Source organism: Carcharodon carcharias, chromosome 14, assembly GCF_017639515.1.
Source record: "Carcharodon carcharias isolate sCarCar2 chromosome 14, sCarCar2.pri, whole genome shotgun sequence".
Lineage (NCBI taxonomy): Eukaryota > Metazoa > Chordata > Chondrichthyes > Lamniformes > Lamnidae > Carcharodon > Carcharodon carcharias.
In genome coordinates, this window is record NC_054480.1 from 130,551,310 (window position 1) to 130,570,577 (window position 19,268).

Here is a 19,268-nt window from a genome sequence, read left to right on the forward strand (position 1 = left end):
GTTGGATGGAACAAGAGAAAACAATTTAGAAGATGACAAGCTTCAGCTGTTGGAAGTTTATTTGGCTGTCCAAATCGAACAACTACTTGGCGTGAAAAAGAGCAAGGAAATTCCCTTCTTACCTTCTTGGAGCTTTTTTGTGACGCTTTCCTTGTAGAACGCGGAGTCTTCAAAGTATCACTAAGTTCTCTTCCGAGTGGTGTTGTCAAAGCTCTCCCTTGACCCTTGGCGCAGCGTGGAGTCCGAGGGGTCAAAGGTACCACTGACGTGGCTTTGCCTGACCGCAGATTCATTCTACACCTGACGGCTGTCTGACCCTGAAGGAAATGGACCAAGAAGAGTGTGATGTCCAGCAAGCACTTGGGTCAGCCTCAATAATGTTCCATATCTGGTGTGTTAGGTACAAAAATAATCAGGGGACCTCTACAAAACACCGCTTGACCTATACACTATATCCTCCTAAAACATGAATTTATATTTGGACCAAGACAATTCAAGCTATTGGAATCTTCTTCATCATCAGTAAACTGGACAATCATTGTTATGAACTTTGTTTTATCCTCAAGCTCTGAAGACACTATCACACATGTTCCTCATTGTAACATTTCAACACAAGAGGAGGAGGAGTAGGTCATTCACCACCCCACCTAACCCATTCACTTAGATCACAGAAATCCATTTAGCGGACTTTGATCCATATCCCTTACACTTATTTAAGACCTGTTGATTGTTTTGAAACTTTCAGGTTGACCCCAGCTTCCAGTTTTTTTTTGGGGTGGTGGTTGGGGAATTCTAAAACTTGCACTACCTTTTGTGTGGAAAGTGCGTTTCTTGATAGCCGAGCTCTAATTTTAAGCTTATGGCCTCTTGTTCTAGATTCATCCTCCAGAGAAAATCTGTACCTAACCTATCAAATCCTTTAATCATTTTAAATACCTCAATTAGATAACTCCTCCACTTTCAAAACTCAAGTCAAGTTTCATAGTCTTGTAGCACATAAGGAAGACATTCAGCCCATCATACATACCTAGGCCAGCTCTTTGAAAGTACTTTCCAATTGGTCTCACTTCCCTGCTCTTTCCCCACAGCCCTGAAAATTTTAAATATATATATCTAACTTCCTTTTGAAGTTTATGCAATCTGTCCACATAATTTGACTCTATAAGCTCCAGTATAATTCTGACAAATCTGCATTCTACAGTATCCCATCCGACTATGTGACTGGGTGACGGGTTACATCACTACCCTTAACCTCTGCTTCACCAAAGTTCACATCCAGCTCAGAATATTAAGAATAAAATGGCTTATTTCTTACCAACTTAGAGACTACACACCTAACTTTTCCTCTTTTCCCCACCTGAGCATATTCACTTTTCTGTATCTAGATGGTGTTTAACTCCATAAAAACCTGTTCTTTGGAATTGCAGATCACACTTGTCTTGTTGCTGATCTCAATGATCTGATATTTTATTTGCTGGTGCATTCAGCATTCAAAGGGTTAACCAAATAGTCTGGAATTATTATTATCAGCTGGGATTTGTTTGCAGCACACACCCAGCTAATTCTGTGTAACTCTTTGAGTCAAAACAATTAAACTAAATTAACAAAATTGGGATAAATCAGGCACAGCCCCTAATTCAGGTCAGCTGTAAAACCAAGAACAAAGTTTAAAGGAAACTTACAAACTTTAAACCAAAATGTGATAAAAGGGGTCAATAAAGCACCCCAGTCCCCGCAGTGCCCACCAGGCATGGAAGGCCTTGAGTGTGCCAGCAGACACCGCGTGCTCCCTCTCCAGGGACATCTGGCCGCGAACGTAGCCGTGGAAGAGGGACAAACAATCGGGCGGGACTCCCCCGTCGATCGCCCGCTGCCTGGACCTGTTAATAGCCAACTTGGCCAGGCCCAGGTTCACGAGGAGGTCCTCCTCCTTCCCGACCCCCTTCCGCACCGGGTGCTAATTCTGTGTAAGTGCATCCCTGTTGAAAGGATGGAAATTCCTCAGTGGCCATACTTAATATGTGAGCTAGACTAGGTGGTGAATTCTGGCAGGCTCTTTTGGTATGAAGGCATCACATCTTGGCCTGATTCAATCCTTATTCAGTGTTCCATCAAGAAACACAAGTTAGCGAACTGCAGCAGTCGTTGTAGCTGACTTTTCCCTTCCTTAATCCAGCGATGCATGGGCAAACTCTAATTAACTTAGCGCTGACCTAGGATCTCCATCTTCTGTACCTCTCAACAGCACTCAAAGCATTTGCCTACCCATGTCCCAGAGAAAACTTCCCTAAGAAGGTTCTTGAAAGAAAAACCAGAACAGAATGTTGACTTAGCTTTCTGTAAAAGGTAATTTGAAATATTTGTAATCTGTGTGAGGTTAAGGTGTGCCTCCAATCATCATGTATTTACATTAAGCATGAGAATGAGCATCACACCCATCTTAAACTGATGGACACTTGCACATGAATATCGCCCCCAGATGTACACAGGATCTCTCCCCTTCCGCCTCTAGAAACTTCTGGAAAATATACAGGAGGACAATCGACAGACAACTTTATAGATCTGATGAAGTGCTAACTGATGCTTATTCAGCTGTATGTAATTCTGGCACTGTCTGCATTTATTGCAGGTTTCCAGTGTCAAATTTCTTCTCTTCATATTTGCTGTTTTAAATGATTTTTTTATCCTTTGCTGAACAACACAAAACATCAGTGAAATGATATTGCGCAATGAGACAGGTGATTATATGAATAGTCATTAAACAGTCTAGTATGGGTTATTCACAACAATAGTTTAGATAGAAATAATAATAAACTACAAGATAGTCTACCAGTGCTCACTCTGTTCCCATAAGATGATGAGGCACTGGGGGAAACCAACACACACAGAACTTCACTTTACCAAGAGTCAACTTCTCAGTCATGGAAGGGATGAAATTAGCAGGTGGAAATGACTGATTAAGAAGCGCCACAGAATAATTTATATTCTATCCATGGAGCAAATTGAGTAATCATAATTGATGAGGAAACTTACCAGATGAGCTATGGTAGTTCCCATGGATATCACATGTTTCATATCTCCTGGGTCTACCTGTAATCTGTTTACACCATGCTTTGATACTAATCAACAAAGAGGTGGTTAAATGGTGCAGTGTATTCCTTTGTGGTTTGGTTTCAATGTTGCTGAAGGCAATACGGATGCTAATAAGGCTAATTATTGAAGTGCTCAGAGAAATGGAGTCATCCCATGCAGAAAAACTCTGCTTTATAGTGATAATCTACTTTTAATTGAGAATAACATTAAATTTAATTGAGAATAACATTAAATCAAACTTCCTCTAACAGCTCAGTTGGTAAAGGCAGTTCATGTAGAGCAGAAAGGTTCATCCATAGTTTCTGTTCAGTTAGATGACCTGAGCCAAGGGTGCAACACTTGTTTTCAGTGCCCACGTGCTCAAGAGTTCCTACTTGAAGGGAAGAAATTTTGACTTTGTGCAGTACTGTAAAATGGGCGATAATGAATCAGTAGCCCACTTTGCATCTCTCCTGATTTTTAATTTTCATTGCTCTCCTCACCAGAATGTGAATGGGATATGTGCCTGAAGAAGACAGGATTGATATTGACTATGATGCTCCCAAAGTGAAATAGCCTATAGACTCACATTTGAAGCAGGCCACATGAGTGAAAGGTATCTGACACATGCGGAACTGTGCACCTTAGTCTTTTTCAGAAGAATATTAGAATAAGGTTTAGAGGTTCATTGCACCTGCAGGTTTCCATGTAGAGAATTACTATCTTCAGAAGCTGTAATAGGCAGATGATGAGTTCAGGTATGGTGCAGAGCATTTTCAGAAGGCAAGGAGGGAAGAGAGGAATCATGGAAAGAGGAACAGAGTCCATATGAGTATTCTTCAGATCTGAAGAAGAGTCATACTGACTCAAAATGTTAACTCTGTTTCTCTCTCCACAGATGCTGTCAGACCTGCTGAGTTTTTCCAGCATTTTCTGTTTTTATTTCAGATTTCCAACAGCTGCAGTATTTTGCTTTTATATAAGAACCATACTAAGCCGAACGTTATGTTACCCCTGTCTGGGAATATTGGAAGCAATGGGAGTGGTGGGGGAGAATAAAACACTGGAGAAAATAATTTTAAACAATTGTATGAAAAATATAATACATTCCTCTTAACCTTCTTCTTGAGTTCTCTGCCCAGAGGCATGTCCTTTGATTATCCACCAAAACCACGACAAGGTGCCATGATTTATTATTATGGGCCACGGAGACAGGCCCCGAGCCAAGCCATCTGAGCGAACCAGCCTCTCTTCCTTAACCTAAACACAAAGAAACCCAACCTAATGTGCCTGCTGTTGTCTCCCTCACCATTTGGAAATAACTGAGCTTCATCTAAACTGTCTCACATTTCGAGTTTTAAACTTTTCAATGAACGCCAGCGGATTATGGTCAGTGTAGGTTAGTGTTTTTTTGTCATCATGTTGGACATAAGCTTCAAAGTGTTGAAGAGACAACAACAATGCTAGAGTTTCTTTTTCTACAGTAGAGCACTTCCTCTGATATTGATTCTGTTTCTTGGAAAACTACCCCACTGGCTTCTCTATCCCTAATTTATCACCTTGTTAAAGGACTGCACCTACCTCCAAGTCGCTAGCATCAATTACCATTTTAAAAGGTTTGGTAAAGTCAGGGGTGGCCAACACCGATTCATTTATTAAGATTGTATTCAGCTTTTCAAAGGCTGCTTGGCATTCTGCCGACCATACCACTTTTGCCTGTTTTCTTAACAATTTGGTGAGAGGTGCAGCTATTGTGCTGAGGTTAGGCACAAACTTCCTACAAAACCTAGACATTCCCAAAAATCTCATAATTTCTCATGCTATTTTACATGCTCCTTTGAGTCTTTCTAGAAACAGACATGTAATCCAACATGGAGGATTCATCTTTCTGCTTTAGGAACTTTTCCTTAATCGCTTTTAATGGACCTCTTATTTCATGACCATAGCTCAATTCAAATGGACTAGATCCAGTAGACTCATTTGGAAAATCTCTGGTAGCAAATAGTAAGAGATTTAATCCTTTGTCCCGATCCTTTGGATATTCATGGCAATAAGTCTTAATCATGGTTTTGAGAGCCTGATAGTATCTCTCTAAAGCTCCCTGTGTCTGTGGATGATAGGCAGTAGACTTTCGTTGTTTGATATCCAAATTGCTGATTATGACCCGGAAGATTTGAGACATTAAATTAGAACCTTGGTCAGATTGTATTTCCATTAGTAGGCCATAACCAGTGAAAAACTGTGTTAACTTTTCCACTACCACCTTAGCTGTAATCATCCTTAAAGGAATAGCTTCTGGAAATTGGGCTGTCATATCCATGATTGTAAGGATATACTGATGTCCTGCTTTTGTTTTGGGCAATGGTCCTACACCATCTACTAATAGCTGACTGAATGGTTCTTCAAAAACTGGTATGAGTATTAAAAGTGCTAGTTTGATTACATGTTGAGGTTTACCTACTACATAGTCCTGTAAACAGACTCGAAATGTTAACTCTGTTTTTCTCTCCACATATAGTTAGACCTGCTGACTTTTTCCAGTATTTTCTGTTTTTGTTTCAGATTTCCAGCATCCACAGTATTTTGCTTTTATACACACATCATTTGTTGTTCTCAGCTGAGTAGCAGATAACACATCTGACGAATGAGTTAAAGGTTATTCCACTTGACCCCAGCTATCAGGAAGAACAAGAGCGGCAATGTCACGAGAAAATCTTCATCTTGAAGTCACACGCCATACTGACTTGGGACACAGCGCTCTTTTTCCATTATTGCTGAACGAAAATCCTGGCACTCCCTACCTGACACCATAATGGGAGCACAACCACCACAAGGACTGCAGGGATTCTCGCAGACAGCCAAGCATTACCTACTCATGGCAACTAGAGGTGGACAATAAATGTGGCCTTGCCAGCGTCACTCACATTCCAATAACCAATATATACATAAAACCTATTTCATCAGGTTAGTCTGCAGATAGAGCAAGTAATTAGGAAAGCTAATAGAATGTTATCACTTATTGAATTGAATATAAAAGTAGGGAGGTTATGCCTCAGTTGTACAGAGCATTGGTGAGACCACATCTGGAGTACTGTGTACAGTAATGGTCACCTTATTTAAGGAAGGATGTAAATGCATTGGAAGTTCAGAGAAGGTTTACCAGTCATTCACCTGGAATGGGCGGGTGGTCTTATGAGGAAAGGTTGGCCAGGCTAGGCTTGTATCCACTGGGGTTTAGAAGAGTAAGAGACAAGTTGATTGAAACATATAAGATCCTGAGGGGTCTTGACAGGTTGGATGTGGTGAGGATGTTTCCTCTTATGGGATCACAGTTTAAAAATAAGGGGTCACCCATTTAAAACAGAGATGAGGTGAAAACTCATGGGTTGTATCTCTTGAGAACTTACCCTGAAAAGATGGTGGAAGCAAAGTCTTTGAATATTTTTAAGGCAGAGGTGCTTGGCAAGCAAGGGGGTGATAGGTTATCGAGGGTAGGCGGGATGCAGATTTTGGGTTACAATCAAATCAGCCATGATCTTATTAAATGGCAGAGCAGCCTCGAGGGGCTGAATGGCCTACTCCCGCACCTTGTTCGTATCAGAATCTGTTTTCCTCTTTAAGAGAAAATTGAATTGCAAACGAACAGCACTGTGTAATGGTGTCTCAGGCTTCTGATGATTGGTTTCACCAAAGCCCAATAGTCAGTTTTTCTGTTCTATTCCATTCACTAGCTTATCCTGTTCTACACCACACATCAACCCTTTATAATATACACCTGAAACAAGAAGGTATCTTTTCCGCATTTTTAAAAATAAATTTACAGGATGTGGGCATTGCTGGCTAGGCCAGCATTTATTGCCCATCCCTAATTGCCCTTGAGGAGGTGGTGGTGAGCTGCCTGCTTAAGCTGCTGCATTACCTATGATGTTGGGGGTGCTGTTACAGAGCTGTTAGGGAGGGAGTTCCAGGATTTTGAACCAGCGACAGTGAAGGAACAGAGATATTTCCAAGTCAGCATGGTAAAAGGCTTGGTGGCGGGGGGAACTTCCAGGTGTTCGTGTTCCCATCTATCTGCTGCCCTCATCCTTCTAGATGTTGTGGTTGTGGGTTTGGAAGGTGCTGCGTAAGGAGCCTTTGTGAGTTTCTGCAGTGCATCTTGTAGATGGTGCACACTGTTGCCAGTGGTGGAGGGAGTGAATGTTTATGGAAGGGATGCAAATCAAGCTGGCTGGGCTGCTTTGTCCCAGATGGTGTCAAGTTTCTTGAGCGATGGGGGAACTTGCTACATAATTCAAGCCTTTGCTATTTTTCCCCTTCTTGTTTTCTGGCTTTATATGAATCCATCTCAGGAATTAAAATTGGTAATCCTCAATCAGTTGAATAAAACTGGCAGGTAAGGAATATTTTCTATTACTTGGTACTATCAGCATGTATAGGTACTGCTTAAGCTAAATAAATGCTTTTCTGATCATACCCTTCTTACATGATCTGTCTGGCTCTGTCAAAGTGATCCTAGTCTACTGCTCCAAACTGATAGCATAATTAAATCAGCTATGATCTAACTGAATGGCAAATTATGCCCAAGGGGTTTAATGACCTCTTCCTGGTCCCAATGTTACTGCTGTCAGGGTTTAACAAGTATTCTGGATTTACCTTTTCATAACATTTACTGTCTAGGATGCTTCAGTTGGGTGTTCTCTGAGTTTCTCTTTTCAAGACTGAGAAACCCAAATTTCTCTAGTCTTTCTTCATAACACAATCCCTCTGACACAAAGGAGCAGCTTCCTAGTGGCTCTTAACACTGCTTTAGTCTGGCTCCAGTCAAAGACACAAGAAATATTTTTAATGGATAACATGGGTGTTTTTCACTGATGTACCCTCAACTCTGGATTACTGCACATACTGTGTCATGTGCAATAAGTCGATAGACTAGGGCATTAATTTTGTTGTATTTTTTGTGTTACGCCTTACAGGCATTTTAGTATCTTGTTAAAGGTACACAGAACTAATGTTCACGTTCAAAAATATGAATATTAAATTTACCATTTAAAATCAAATTCTACTCCAGGCATTTGAAGGATGAAGGGAGGATTTTAACACAAATAGGTACAAGTGAATATAGTATTTTAAGTCAGTGAATGGGGATCTAATGCATGGAAATAATCAGAACTTAGGGGAAACAGAACCCAGCACATAGACAGGAAAATTTGTTACTGTATGAGGTACGCACCAGAAGCTAGCACTGAGATGGTGATTGTGACTGTGGGCGAGGGGTGATTAATTATATTGTTACCCCCCTTTTTCTCTGGCTCCCACATGCATGAGAGACCATGCAATGAATCTACTGCTGTCTCTGACAATGAAACCAGCCACTCAGGCCTGGTCATAACTCACCGAACACAATGCCTGACCTCAGATTTATGACTGGGAGGGAATAGAACCGGCATTTTGTGTGACACCAAGGTTATATTGTAGCAGCTGTTAGCTCACCCATTGATGAGGGTAACTAACTGGGTATGTAATGCTGTACAGCAGGCAGCAGGGAAACAGGCTCATTCAAATGCAAAAGCAAAATACTGTGGAGTATTTAGAAATCTGAAATAAAAACACAAAAATGTTGGTAATATTCAGCAAGACCGGCAGCTTCTGTGGAGAGGGAAACAGAGTTAAGATCCGTGATCTTTTAAGGTTTATGAGGCCTGTGTTCTCAGCATCTTGTTATATGATTGAAACAAAGGATGACTTACAGCTATTGAGAAAGGACGTTCAACAACTTTCACCTTCGCTGCTTGTGGCACATTCTGGGCATTTCATGGAAGGACAAAATCACAAATGCAGAAGTCTTCAAGGCAAATCTCCGAAATATGTTGGCACTCATCAAGCAGAGGTGACTTCGCTGGCTCGTGGCATGTACTAAAGGTGGAAGACAGACATATACCAAGGATTTCCTGAAAGGAGTGGAGCCAGACCAGTAAGACACCCAAAACCCAGCTGCAAAGATGCTTGCAAGTGTAACGTAAGGGCCCTTAACATTGATTTTTGCACCTGAGAGACACCAGCCAACAACAAAGGGAAATGGCATCAGCTGTGGGCTAGTGTGCACTGCCATGACGATTAAGTGGCTACTGCAGCTTGGCAAAAGGCACCAACATCGAAAACAATCCAACTCACCAGATAACCACTTCATTTGTGGCAGAACTTGCCTCTCTTAAATTGGTCTCTTCAGCCATCAGCCAAAGTGCATCATATGATGCTGTCTCTTCCCCAACGGATTTGATTTGCTGCATTTCCATTATCTTAATTAGATGGAAGAATGCCAACGACATTTAGGCTAGTCAGTATCTGATGGGACTGTCATCAGGTTTAGTTACTTAACTAACAAAGTTAAGCTCTAACTGATCAATCCAGCGCTTAATCACGCAAGTGATTATTCAATATTAGGGTTATCACTATGTGCTGATTCTTGCAGGAATAGAGTTCCACAGGTCCAGGCCCCCTTTGGTACTTCACCAAAGAGCTCTTCCAAGTACAAGAGCAGATCAACAGGAATATTGGCATCTCTGAGATCCTGGGTTGCATCAAAGCTGAGCTCAAACCCACTCCCAACTCAGTAATCACACCTAGCAGCAAGCAATGGTCAGCAATGACATTTGCTCCTTCCAAGGTCGTAGGCAGCAAGTCCAACTGAAAGATTCCTTCTGCTGTTCCAGCAGATATCATGTAACTCAGCACAGACTAAAGATTGAACCTGGGCTCAAAGTGTAAGCTGGGTGTGAGGGCTTTAACTATCAGACAAGCCAACGATCTAACAAGTCACCGGTAGCACAGGAATTGCAGTGTTCAAACAACAAGGGTTATAAATGCAGCCTTGCCAATATGGTTCCTATCCTGTGAATAATCACAGCTAGGAACATGAAGAATTTCATAATTAGCATAATCTTAAAATTAACATAACATTGATATTTTTATTAGGAATGTGTAGAGTTTTTACAGATTTCACAGGCCTGGTGACCAAAGTTATTCTCAAACAGAGCACAGGTAAAGTCTTTAATATTTACCAAATGAATATCAAGTGAGTGAAAACGTTTAAGTTATTGAGGCATGACTTTAAAAATATTTTTCCACAGTTCAGGAGCTGAACAGGAAAATTTCCCAAAGATGTAGATCGTGGGTATGATTCCTCCACCTTCATAGACACAGATTCCATTCTTCTCATGCACTGGGAGCGTACTGCAGAACCAATCGATCAAACTCATTCTCCTGTGTGGACAGTTCAGAGAACAGAATTAATTATCAGAATACTGAGCATATAGGGATAGTTGTGTTTGCAATTTAGATGCACCCTACAACAGAGGCTGCAGCAGACACACAATGAAATGGCAATACCAGGTCACTGCATGGACTCCTTTTGGAAAGATACCTCAGAACCAAACAAATGAGCTGTTGCTGCCTGTGCTACAAATGCCATCTTTTTAACATATTCGTGCTTCACTTCTTCCTCTGGGTTGTCTGTTCAGGATTGTAATCCTGGGGTTGCATTTTGACTACAGAATCACAAAGTACATGTACAGTACCTCAAATCCAGCATCCTCAGGGCAGAGGCTGTGCCGGATTTCGAATATTTCGGGATTGCAGGTGGGTAATTCGGGCGGGGTCAAAGGGCACTCAGAACTCGCAATAGAGCAACATGCCACGCTGGTAACTGGTCTGGAGCCACACCATGCCAATGCAGGACCTGATCGAATTGTCCAGATAAGATTTTTTAAAATTTTACTTACTTAAAATTGATGCATGGAAGATTATAAAAATGCCTGGTTTTTGGGTAGCCAGATGAGAGGTACTCTAACTGTATAATCAATAACCACAGACAAGATGCCCTGAACCTGTTGCTGGGAAATGTTTTTGGAATTATGCTAGGTCTCACTCTCTATTCGAACATAGCATCACAACTATACTTTTCAATTCCATTAATTCAGTGCAACAAGTAGCCAATGGGATCATATTTGACATGTATATCAATTATACCAAGGCTACAGTGAACTGCAATATGAAAAATACTCTCCCTACTGCAAGATTTTTCATTAAATAGATTAAATATTTATCCCTCAGGCTACATCACTAAAAGCAGATTACGTAAACATTGTTTCATTATTGTTTGTGGGATCTTACTGTGTGAAGATTAGCTGTTGTGTTTCCTATAATACAACAGTGACTAAATTTCAGAAAGTACTTTATTGACTGCTTTGGGGTGTCCTGAGGTTGGGAAAAGGGGTATATAAATGCAAGTCTTATTCATTTTAGTTTAGTTATTAAGTACACTAATCTGTTTTGTGCTGAGAGATGGATTGGTCAGAAACATGGCTACACGGAGAGTCCCAATATGCCAACTCACTAAGATTGATGGCACTATCAAGAAACACTCAACGGCCCAGTTTTCCCTACATTGAGAGGGGGAGGGGAAAATTGGAGGAAGCCAGTGACATTGACAAAGGTCTGAAATGGTACCAGTTTTGCTGCAGCTATTCCGTGTGGTTGAACAGTGAGCATCAGCCGTTTAATTCAATTCAGGAGTGCTTTTGCAGTGAATTACACAGAATGAGCAGCACAAAAACAAGCCACCAGCTAGCCCTTGGCAGTGTTTATGATTCACCCTTATCCTCATCTGTTGTCCACGTTAAGCATTTATTAGCAAAGGGTTACTGGATAGTGATTAGGAACTATAACTCATGCTGGTTATTAAGCATTTCCTACCAAGAAAAAAAGACTTAAGACAATCACAACATACTCCCCACATCACTGCTCTTGCCAAGATCATGTCCGAAAGGCTAGGGATCAAATGCAAATCTTTCCAGATGTGTTCTTTTTAAAAAGCATTTATTCTACTGGAATAAATATCTCTCATTCAGCCAAAATAATGATTTATGTTTACAACCAGAAGTAATACAAATTTGTGTTATTAGCTGCTTCACATACCTTGGCCAAATATTCTTTAACAAACGGGTGCCCTCGGTGTCCATCCTTTAGCTGGGAGAGGTAACGGTTACTAACCTGTTTATGAAAAGGAAGTGAGCGTTTTAAGTCTGAGATGGCATCGCCAACGGTGGTAGCGTCTGGCATCACTACAGTTCTCATAGTTGGTAACACTTGCTTAGCTAGTTACAGATTGACATATCACACAAAAGCATTATCCTTTCAAGTCGGTGGTAGCACCGGATAGATTTCTTACTGAATCCTCAGTCTGATGGCAGTGTCCCCCTGAAATGTTGAACATCTTTCTACTTTCTGGTGCTGACTGCTGTATGCCCTTTTTCCTCTTGGGTAAATCTCTGCAACTTGATTCACTGATGTGGACAGGTTGTGTGGCAAAACAGTCTTTGGCATCCTACAATGTAAACTTTACCCAGCCCAAACCCAAGTTAGGATGAAAAGTGAAAGTCACCATGAGAACAGATGGTTAATGGAACTGATGCATCCTCAAACCAAATTGCAGTGCACACAGATTTACAGTACAATTTAACCGGATGACATATTAATCATCAGTGACACATACAAAAGCCCAACCCAAGAAAGCAAAAGTCATCGTGTAGTATACTAAATTTAGAACATTTCATATTCATGCAATGACAATAGCTTAAAAGGCAACAGCTGTAATTAAGGCAAAGAAACAACATTGTAAGGATAGAAACAAGATTTGATTTAATAAATACAGTCCCCTCAACATATAGCAGCCGTGTTGCTGAACAGCACTCTGGCCAATGTAAGCAGGTAGCAGAGATCTTGGAGGTGGCTAGCGACATGGTACAGGACAAGAAATCCATAGCACCAGTTAAAAATTGCACATTAATTCCAAAGATGTAAATTCTATCATTGCACTTTTGCTGTGCAGCACAGGTGAGCTTTCTGCGTATTTACTCAGATGATTTGCTAAAGTTAACCTTGTCTCTGTATTCCCGCTATACAGTGTGCCTAATCAGAGTGTAACTGTGACTTGTCATTGTCCCATCACAAGGACAGTGAGAGACCCGTTTTCCTGTTACAGAAATTCTGTGCTATTAAGCGAATTATACATGCCTACCCTTGGAGTCTGGAAGGTTGGCACTGTCACAACTTAAGTAACTCTGTTCCAATACCTACTTGAGGCTTGTTATCAATCTGAACTGGGCTTGTAAAGATATTTTATTTCAACCTGATGCGATGAACTGCTCCAAATGCCCAAAATGCTAGGTGTGCTTAATATGGTTTAAGTGGCACTTTTGCAACTGAAACTAATGATAAACTGATATCGGACAAAGTAATCCGAACAAGTGCTCAAACAGCTGGAGTACTCAAACTCCCAAAGATTGAAGAATGTCTGGGCTAAACAGGGATGATGTAAGAGGTGGGACTTATTGCTGGATGAAGAGAATCTAGTCTACGTGATGCACACATACAAAACACACCCCTTTCTAATCAAAGAATGCAAAGACCAATTAAGCACTCCTACACTGCTGGCTGAGGACAGCCAGTTCAGTAGAGACTGGTCATTCAACATGAGGCACTTCTTGTCAGATTAGTTCAATTCAACACTGGGTGGTGCATTTAGTCAGCCACGAGGGAGCTCGAGCTCTTGTTCACGAGCACCATATTGAGCCTTACCTCCGGAGCCTTGCCCAGGTGCTGTGAAAGTACAACGAGATTAATGAGAGTTTCCGGATGACTGCTGTCCTGTGGGAATCAAAGGAGAACAGGGGGAAAAGTAAGAATGGTTTACCGTTCAAAGATTATTACAAACATGTGACTCAAAAGTTTTACTTCCAATGGGAACGCTGAACTGAAAAAAAACTAAGTAATCAGAACAACAATTGCTCAAATAATTGGAGCATTTAAATTCCCATTGAAGGATGGAAAATTGGGGTCATAGAGCAACAGTGCTGCTGTGGTGCCAGCATAAAATGGATCTTCTGCACTTTCACCAGAAGGTTTTAAACTCAAACCTAATCCAAGATGGAAACTTGAAGTTTCAGCTTACTCCACATCATGTGATTTCGGAAGGGATCAAGCTACTTAAAGAAAGTCTTCATATCTGTCTTAAAATGTCAATCTTTATTTTAAGCATCATAAGTGTTTGGTATGGAACGCCAGCATGGCTCAGTTTATCCAGTGTGTAGCTATGCCAGAGAGAGTGGGAAAAGTCCACATATGATCCCTATCCTGTGCCAGGGTTGCTGCTCCTGATAAAAGTGTGTATGTGGCGAGGACAGGATTGACTGCGATAGCCTTGTGATGGAAAACACAGTCATTTGCTATTGAGGGTTATCTATTAAGAAAAGTTACTACTCAAGGAGCAGGAGTCTGGCCAGCACCAGTGAGAGCTGAACCTCAAAGGAATTGGTGGCTTCAGAAGTAGAGACATTCACAGAAAATTGTGTCACTAAACTTCAAGTTTTCAATTTTAAATGATTGATGGATTTTATATTACAAGATCCCAAGAAATATTAGTGGAACAGAACAAGTATGCAGTATTTCCTGTGGCCAAGATCAAACCACTCTGTTTATCATGTCATTAAATCCTTCATGGGGGTGATTTTCTCCATACCCTAATTTGCTCTATTTTTATCTACTCCCACTCCCTCTTCCACAGGAATAATCCCACAGATTCAGCTGCCCTTGTTACTAAAACCGAGTAGCCATGCTTCAGATCAAGCTTAGACTATGAATGGTGCTGAACTTGTCACTGCAGGTCTGGAACTGGACTGAGCCCAACTTGTGACCGCTATAGGAACACAGCACTTAGGAGCAGGAGTAGGCCATTCAGCCCTTTGAGCTTGCTCCGCCATTCTAGAAGATTAAAATTTATAAAACTCTGGTTCCTTTCAGTCAGCAACTTATTCCCTCAAATCCAGGCAGCATGCAGGTCAGTGTGCAAACTCTCTACCCAGCAGCCTATATTTAGGCAAAACATTTTAATTGAAGACTAGGTCCGACACGAGGCATTATGCTGTAATCTCATATCCAGAATAGGAAGCACATGTCAGGCAGTCAGGGCCACTTCTTAACCGAGCCCCTTGCCAGCCTGAGTTTGTGGGATTGCCTTCCAACAATCCACACTTACCCCATTTTTCTTTGTTGGAGCATTTTTCAACCAGAAGGTGGCACCAAAAATCTTCTTATACAGTACATTTACCCATTAACATTACATTGGCAGTTTTACTTTTAAATTTAAAAGTCACGCATCTAAAACTATCATAAGCAAAATAGCTTGACCTTCACCTGATGTAACACTAAGCAGTAGGTTGAAGACAAATGGCACATTGTAAATTCATGTAGAAGCTTTGGAGTTATCGTTCAGTACCTTTCCCCTGTCCCACTACTCCCATTTACTTCCCTCCTCTACTGAAGGAATTAATTGCTGTTGAGGTACTATTCCACAGTCTTCAGGTAGTGACTAGCCCTTAAATGTTAGCCTAGACGGTGATGGGTCCTGGCCAGTTAACTAAAGAGAACATCACAGTTAAACCCGACTCTCAACCAAAATTTATGTAGACTTTCTTGCAGGGACCACCAGAAAGCAGGAATCTGAGATGGTGTTCTGCTCCCTGGCTCAAATGGCCCAGGTTCAACATCCTACCTTGCACGGGGGGGGTCAACTAACTCAGCACATGAATGGGGGGAGAACTTTGGTTCTGTTAGTCTCCGCTGCCAAACAGCTCGGTGCAACAACTCTCAACTTGCTCCTAAATCTAAATCCCGCCCAATGTGCAATCACACACTATGAAGGACACTCTTCTTCCTAGGACATTGTTTAGGCCACAGTTAAGATTATATTGTGCAGTTTGGAATAGGGGTCAAAAATAAACTAAATCTGGGAGGGGGAGAATCATAAAGGACATTAAAGCCATAGAGTACATGGCATAGATTCACTAGGATAACTGTTCCACTGTGAGAAAGAAGGCTCTTAGAGCTTTAATAGACTTTTCTAAAATTATGAAGGGTTTTGATCAGGCAAATTAGGGAAATGTTATTTCCTCTGGTTGGGGAGCCAGCGAGGAGTTGTCATGAATTTACATTAATCATTAAGGGCAAGGACAGGAGTTAGGAGATAGCCCTCCTACACCTACCTTGTCTAGGGCCTCCTGTAGAACTCCTTCTGCATCATCCCACTTGCCCTGTGCCATCTGACAAGCAGCTTGTCCATTCAGAAGCAGCAAGGTTGCAGTGTACTTATCTGCCATTTCCTGGAAGATATAATAGGCGTCCTGCAGCTTGTCCCCACCCTGTGGAGAGCAAACAATAAAACCAGTTCATCAGAGGACAAGCAATTGTACAGCACAGAATGAGTTTACAAAACACACACAGAAGCTCCAATATTTTTGAATAACCAGTTTCACTCTACGATTGTAACTAATTGATGGGTTGAATCAATGTTACACTATGACAGCTTGCATCAATATAGCACCTTTAACGTAGAAAAAATCATAACACACTCAGGGAACAACAGAAAAGGTGACAAGCCAAAGGAGAGTGGTAACCAATCAAAATCTATATCAAAGATATGGGTTTTAAGGACAGTTAAGGGAGGTAGAGGGATTGAGGGAGCAAATTCCGGATTGTGGGCCCGAAGCGGCTGCAGATGTGGCAGTGAGTGGCGAGGCAAAAGAGAAAGTGGTGAGGCAAAGGAGAGAGCGTGGCTGCATAAGCAGCCGTAGTCAGAGAAAGTGTGTTTAGGGCTGGAAGGAGCCATTGGGCTGAAGAAAGTTAGAGATCATGAAGGGATTTAAACACAAAGATGAGAATTTTACATCTGAAGCATTGGGAAGACTGGCAGCCAATGTAGGTCAGAGTCTGTAAAGGCGGGGCAGATGGTAGAAATTATTGCCAAGTGGCCTTTGGCAAATGGCAAGGTATCATCACCAGTTAGCCAAGTTTCAGTCAAAGCCAGATGTCCATGCAATTTCCCACAATAACACTGTAGATGGCAAGGGCCTTCTCCATGAGTGAATGGATATTCTGGTGGGAGATGAAGAGAGATACAGTGATTGATTTGCTGGCAGATTTCAAATGGGTAGTGAGACGGGGAGGAGGTTGTTGAGAATCACCACCATTGGACAAGTTGGGCAGAAGGTTGGTGAGGAGGAGGAAAAGGATGGGGGTGTTACTGCTTGTTTGGAGGCAGCAATGAATGTCTCAATGGATAATTCAAGAAATGCCAAATGAGGCACAAATGCCTGCAGTGGGTGTCTCAAACATGAAATGGTAGGATGAAAGTAGAAGGCGGTGGTGTATTGATGGGTTAGGATAGAAATTAGGAAGGGCACAAGAGGAAAGAAATAAAAGGGATTTTGACTGAGCATCAGGGGTAGAAGGTCTCAAGATCCTGATGGAACAAAAAGGAAAATAGAAATAATCGGGGTTACAAAGGACTGAAAGAGATTATGAGACACATTTAAACAGAAGACGATCCCATATTTCAGCTGCCATTAGATGAGACAGACTTCCTACTTGAAAATGGCCCGCTTCCTCAAAATGTACCTCTAACAGTGGTCTAGCTTTGTTCTCAATTCCAGCTTGGAGCCCACTCCTGTAAAGACACCTTGCAACTTTTCGTCTTTGGAGAGGTGCTGCATGTTTCGCTTTTCCCTTCCTCATATCCCTTTTCAGACCGACAAGTTTACCTGGACTCATTAGATTCAGTACATTTGTAGGACACTCACTATGGCCAGATTCACCCAGGCTGTCGATAGCTGTGTCAGGGTGGCATCCTCATCTTGCTCGTGCATCTTCTTCAGCTCCTTTCTGAATTAAATGGATTAATCAACAATTACCCAAAGCGACAAGTGACCAGAACACTCCAACTAATCATCTGAAAATGATAGCAATGTAGTAACATTGTTTAGGCAATCATTTTCTTCCCCACCCATTCCTGAAGGAATACTTAACTCCCAATAATTCTTTTGACAGCAGATGCCCTCCAACATTTTGCCAAACAGCTCAGAACTGGGTGGGATTTAGAGGCTTGGCCAAGATATCAATAGGTTATTCAATTCAAGGAGTGGAGAGAATAATAGATAAAATGCCCATTATCATCCAACATCCAGATGAACTTTCCATCAACGCAGGGTTGGGGAGAACAAATAGATAATCATCAGGAACAGTAACCTGGCCAAATTTTCCTCTTTCTGACCCAATAGTACCAACACCAATTGTAGCACCCAGCACCATCTCCATTCAGAGCAGCTAACAACATAGACAGGCTTACCCTTGTCCTATTATCACATTGGGCTTTCTGACCTTAATGCCACCATCAGTACCTCCTTTAGCCAGTACCACTACCATTAACACCCCTTTGTCCTTCTGTTCATGACATTTTTGGCAATCTCCCCTTTGCCCCCTCCAATCGCTGGCCTTCTAACCCAGCTTCACCCCCTTAAACAATATAAATTTCATCACATTTTTACTTCTCTTTAGCTCTGAATAAGAGTCATACAGACTCGAAACATTAACTCTGTTTTTCTCTCAACAGATGCTGTTAGACCTGCTGAGTTTTTCCAGCATTTTCTGTTTTGTTCCAGACAACGATAGAATCTGGTATCTTCCTGGCTGAAAATATCAGCTAGTCAGTGAATAGCACAGCTTTCCAATCAGGGGGAGCAGTACCAGACTAATTTAACTGATCTATGGCTCTCCTCCATGCTTCTATGACTCTCCTCACCGGGGTTTAAATTTGGAAAACAGTAACAGAATAATCACCTGAACAGTTCCAACAAGCGTACTACCACATTAAGAGGCTTCAAATATTTCCTGATTAAAACAAAAATTCCACTACAATAATTAAAATTTATTGTGCAAAAGTGGTGTTTGCATTAAGTGGAACTCATTTCAATTTTATTTTGCCTGCTTATAGATGCAAAATTTGCTTCACTCCCCAATTATCACTCCTGGCTAGAACAGAAGAAGTGAGGAATCATAGCTATCATCTTGAAGGAAAGATTGAAGTAGCTTTAGCTCCAGAAAGAGGAAGTTGACAGGGCCTCAATGAGACATCCAAAATATTACTTTAAAGGGTATTGAGCCAAATTAAAAATGTTAAATTAAAAATAGATTTACAACAATACAAATATTCTCTTCATGCAATAAATATTCAGAATAATCTAGTAGTTATAGAATACCAGGCAAAGACATTATGATTCCTCAAGGCTCCACATTGGACTTGGGGTAAA

The 19,268-nt window shown here is 41.3% G+C and overlaps 1 protein-coding gene across 1 annotated transcript in view; it reads right to left on the bottom strand.

Moving 5' to 3' along the window:
• Positions 1–10,023: 10,023 nt before the first annotated feature.
• cope (COPI coat complex subunit epsilon) overlaps positions 10,024–19,268 on the bottom strand; it is a 34,325-nt gene continuing 25,080 nt past the window's right edge. Inside the window, exons 6-10 of the mRNA XM_041205417.1 lie at positions 17,763–17,844; positions 16,170–16,325; positions 13,708–13,776; positions 12,046–12,120; positions 10,024–10,332 (exon numbers count right to left, since the gene is read on the bottom strand). Of these exons, the coding sequence (XP_041061351.1) occupies positions 10,285–10,332; positions 12,046–12,120; positions 13,708–13,776; positions 16,170–16,325; positions 17,763–17,844 (430 nt within the window). The 3' untranslated portion in view covers positions 10,024–10,284. The remainder of the gene's footprint in view (positions 10,333–12,045; positions 12,121–13,707; positions 13,777–16,169; positions 16,326–17,762; positions 17,845–19,268) is intronic.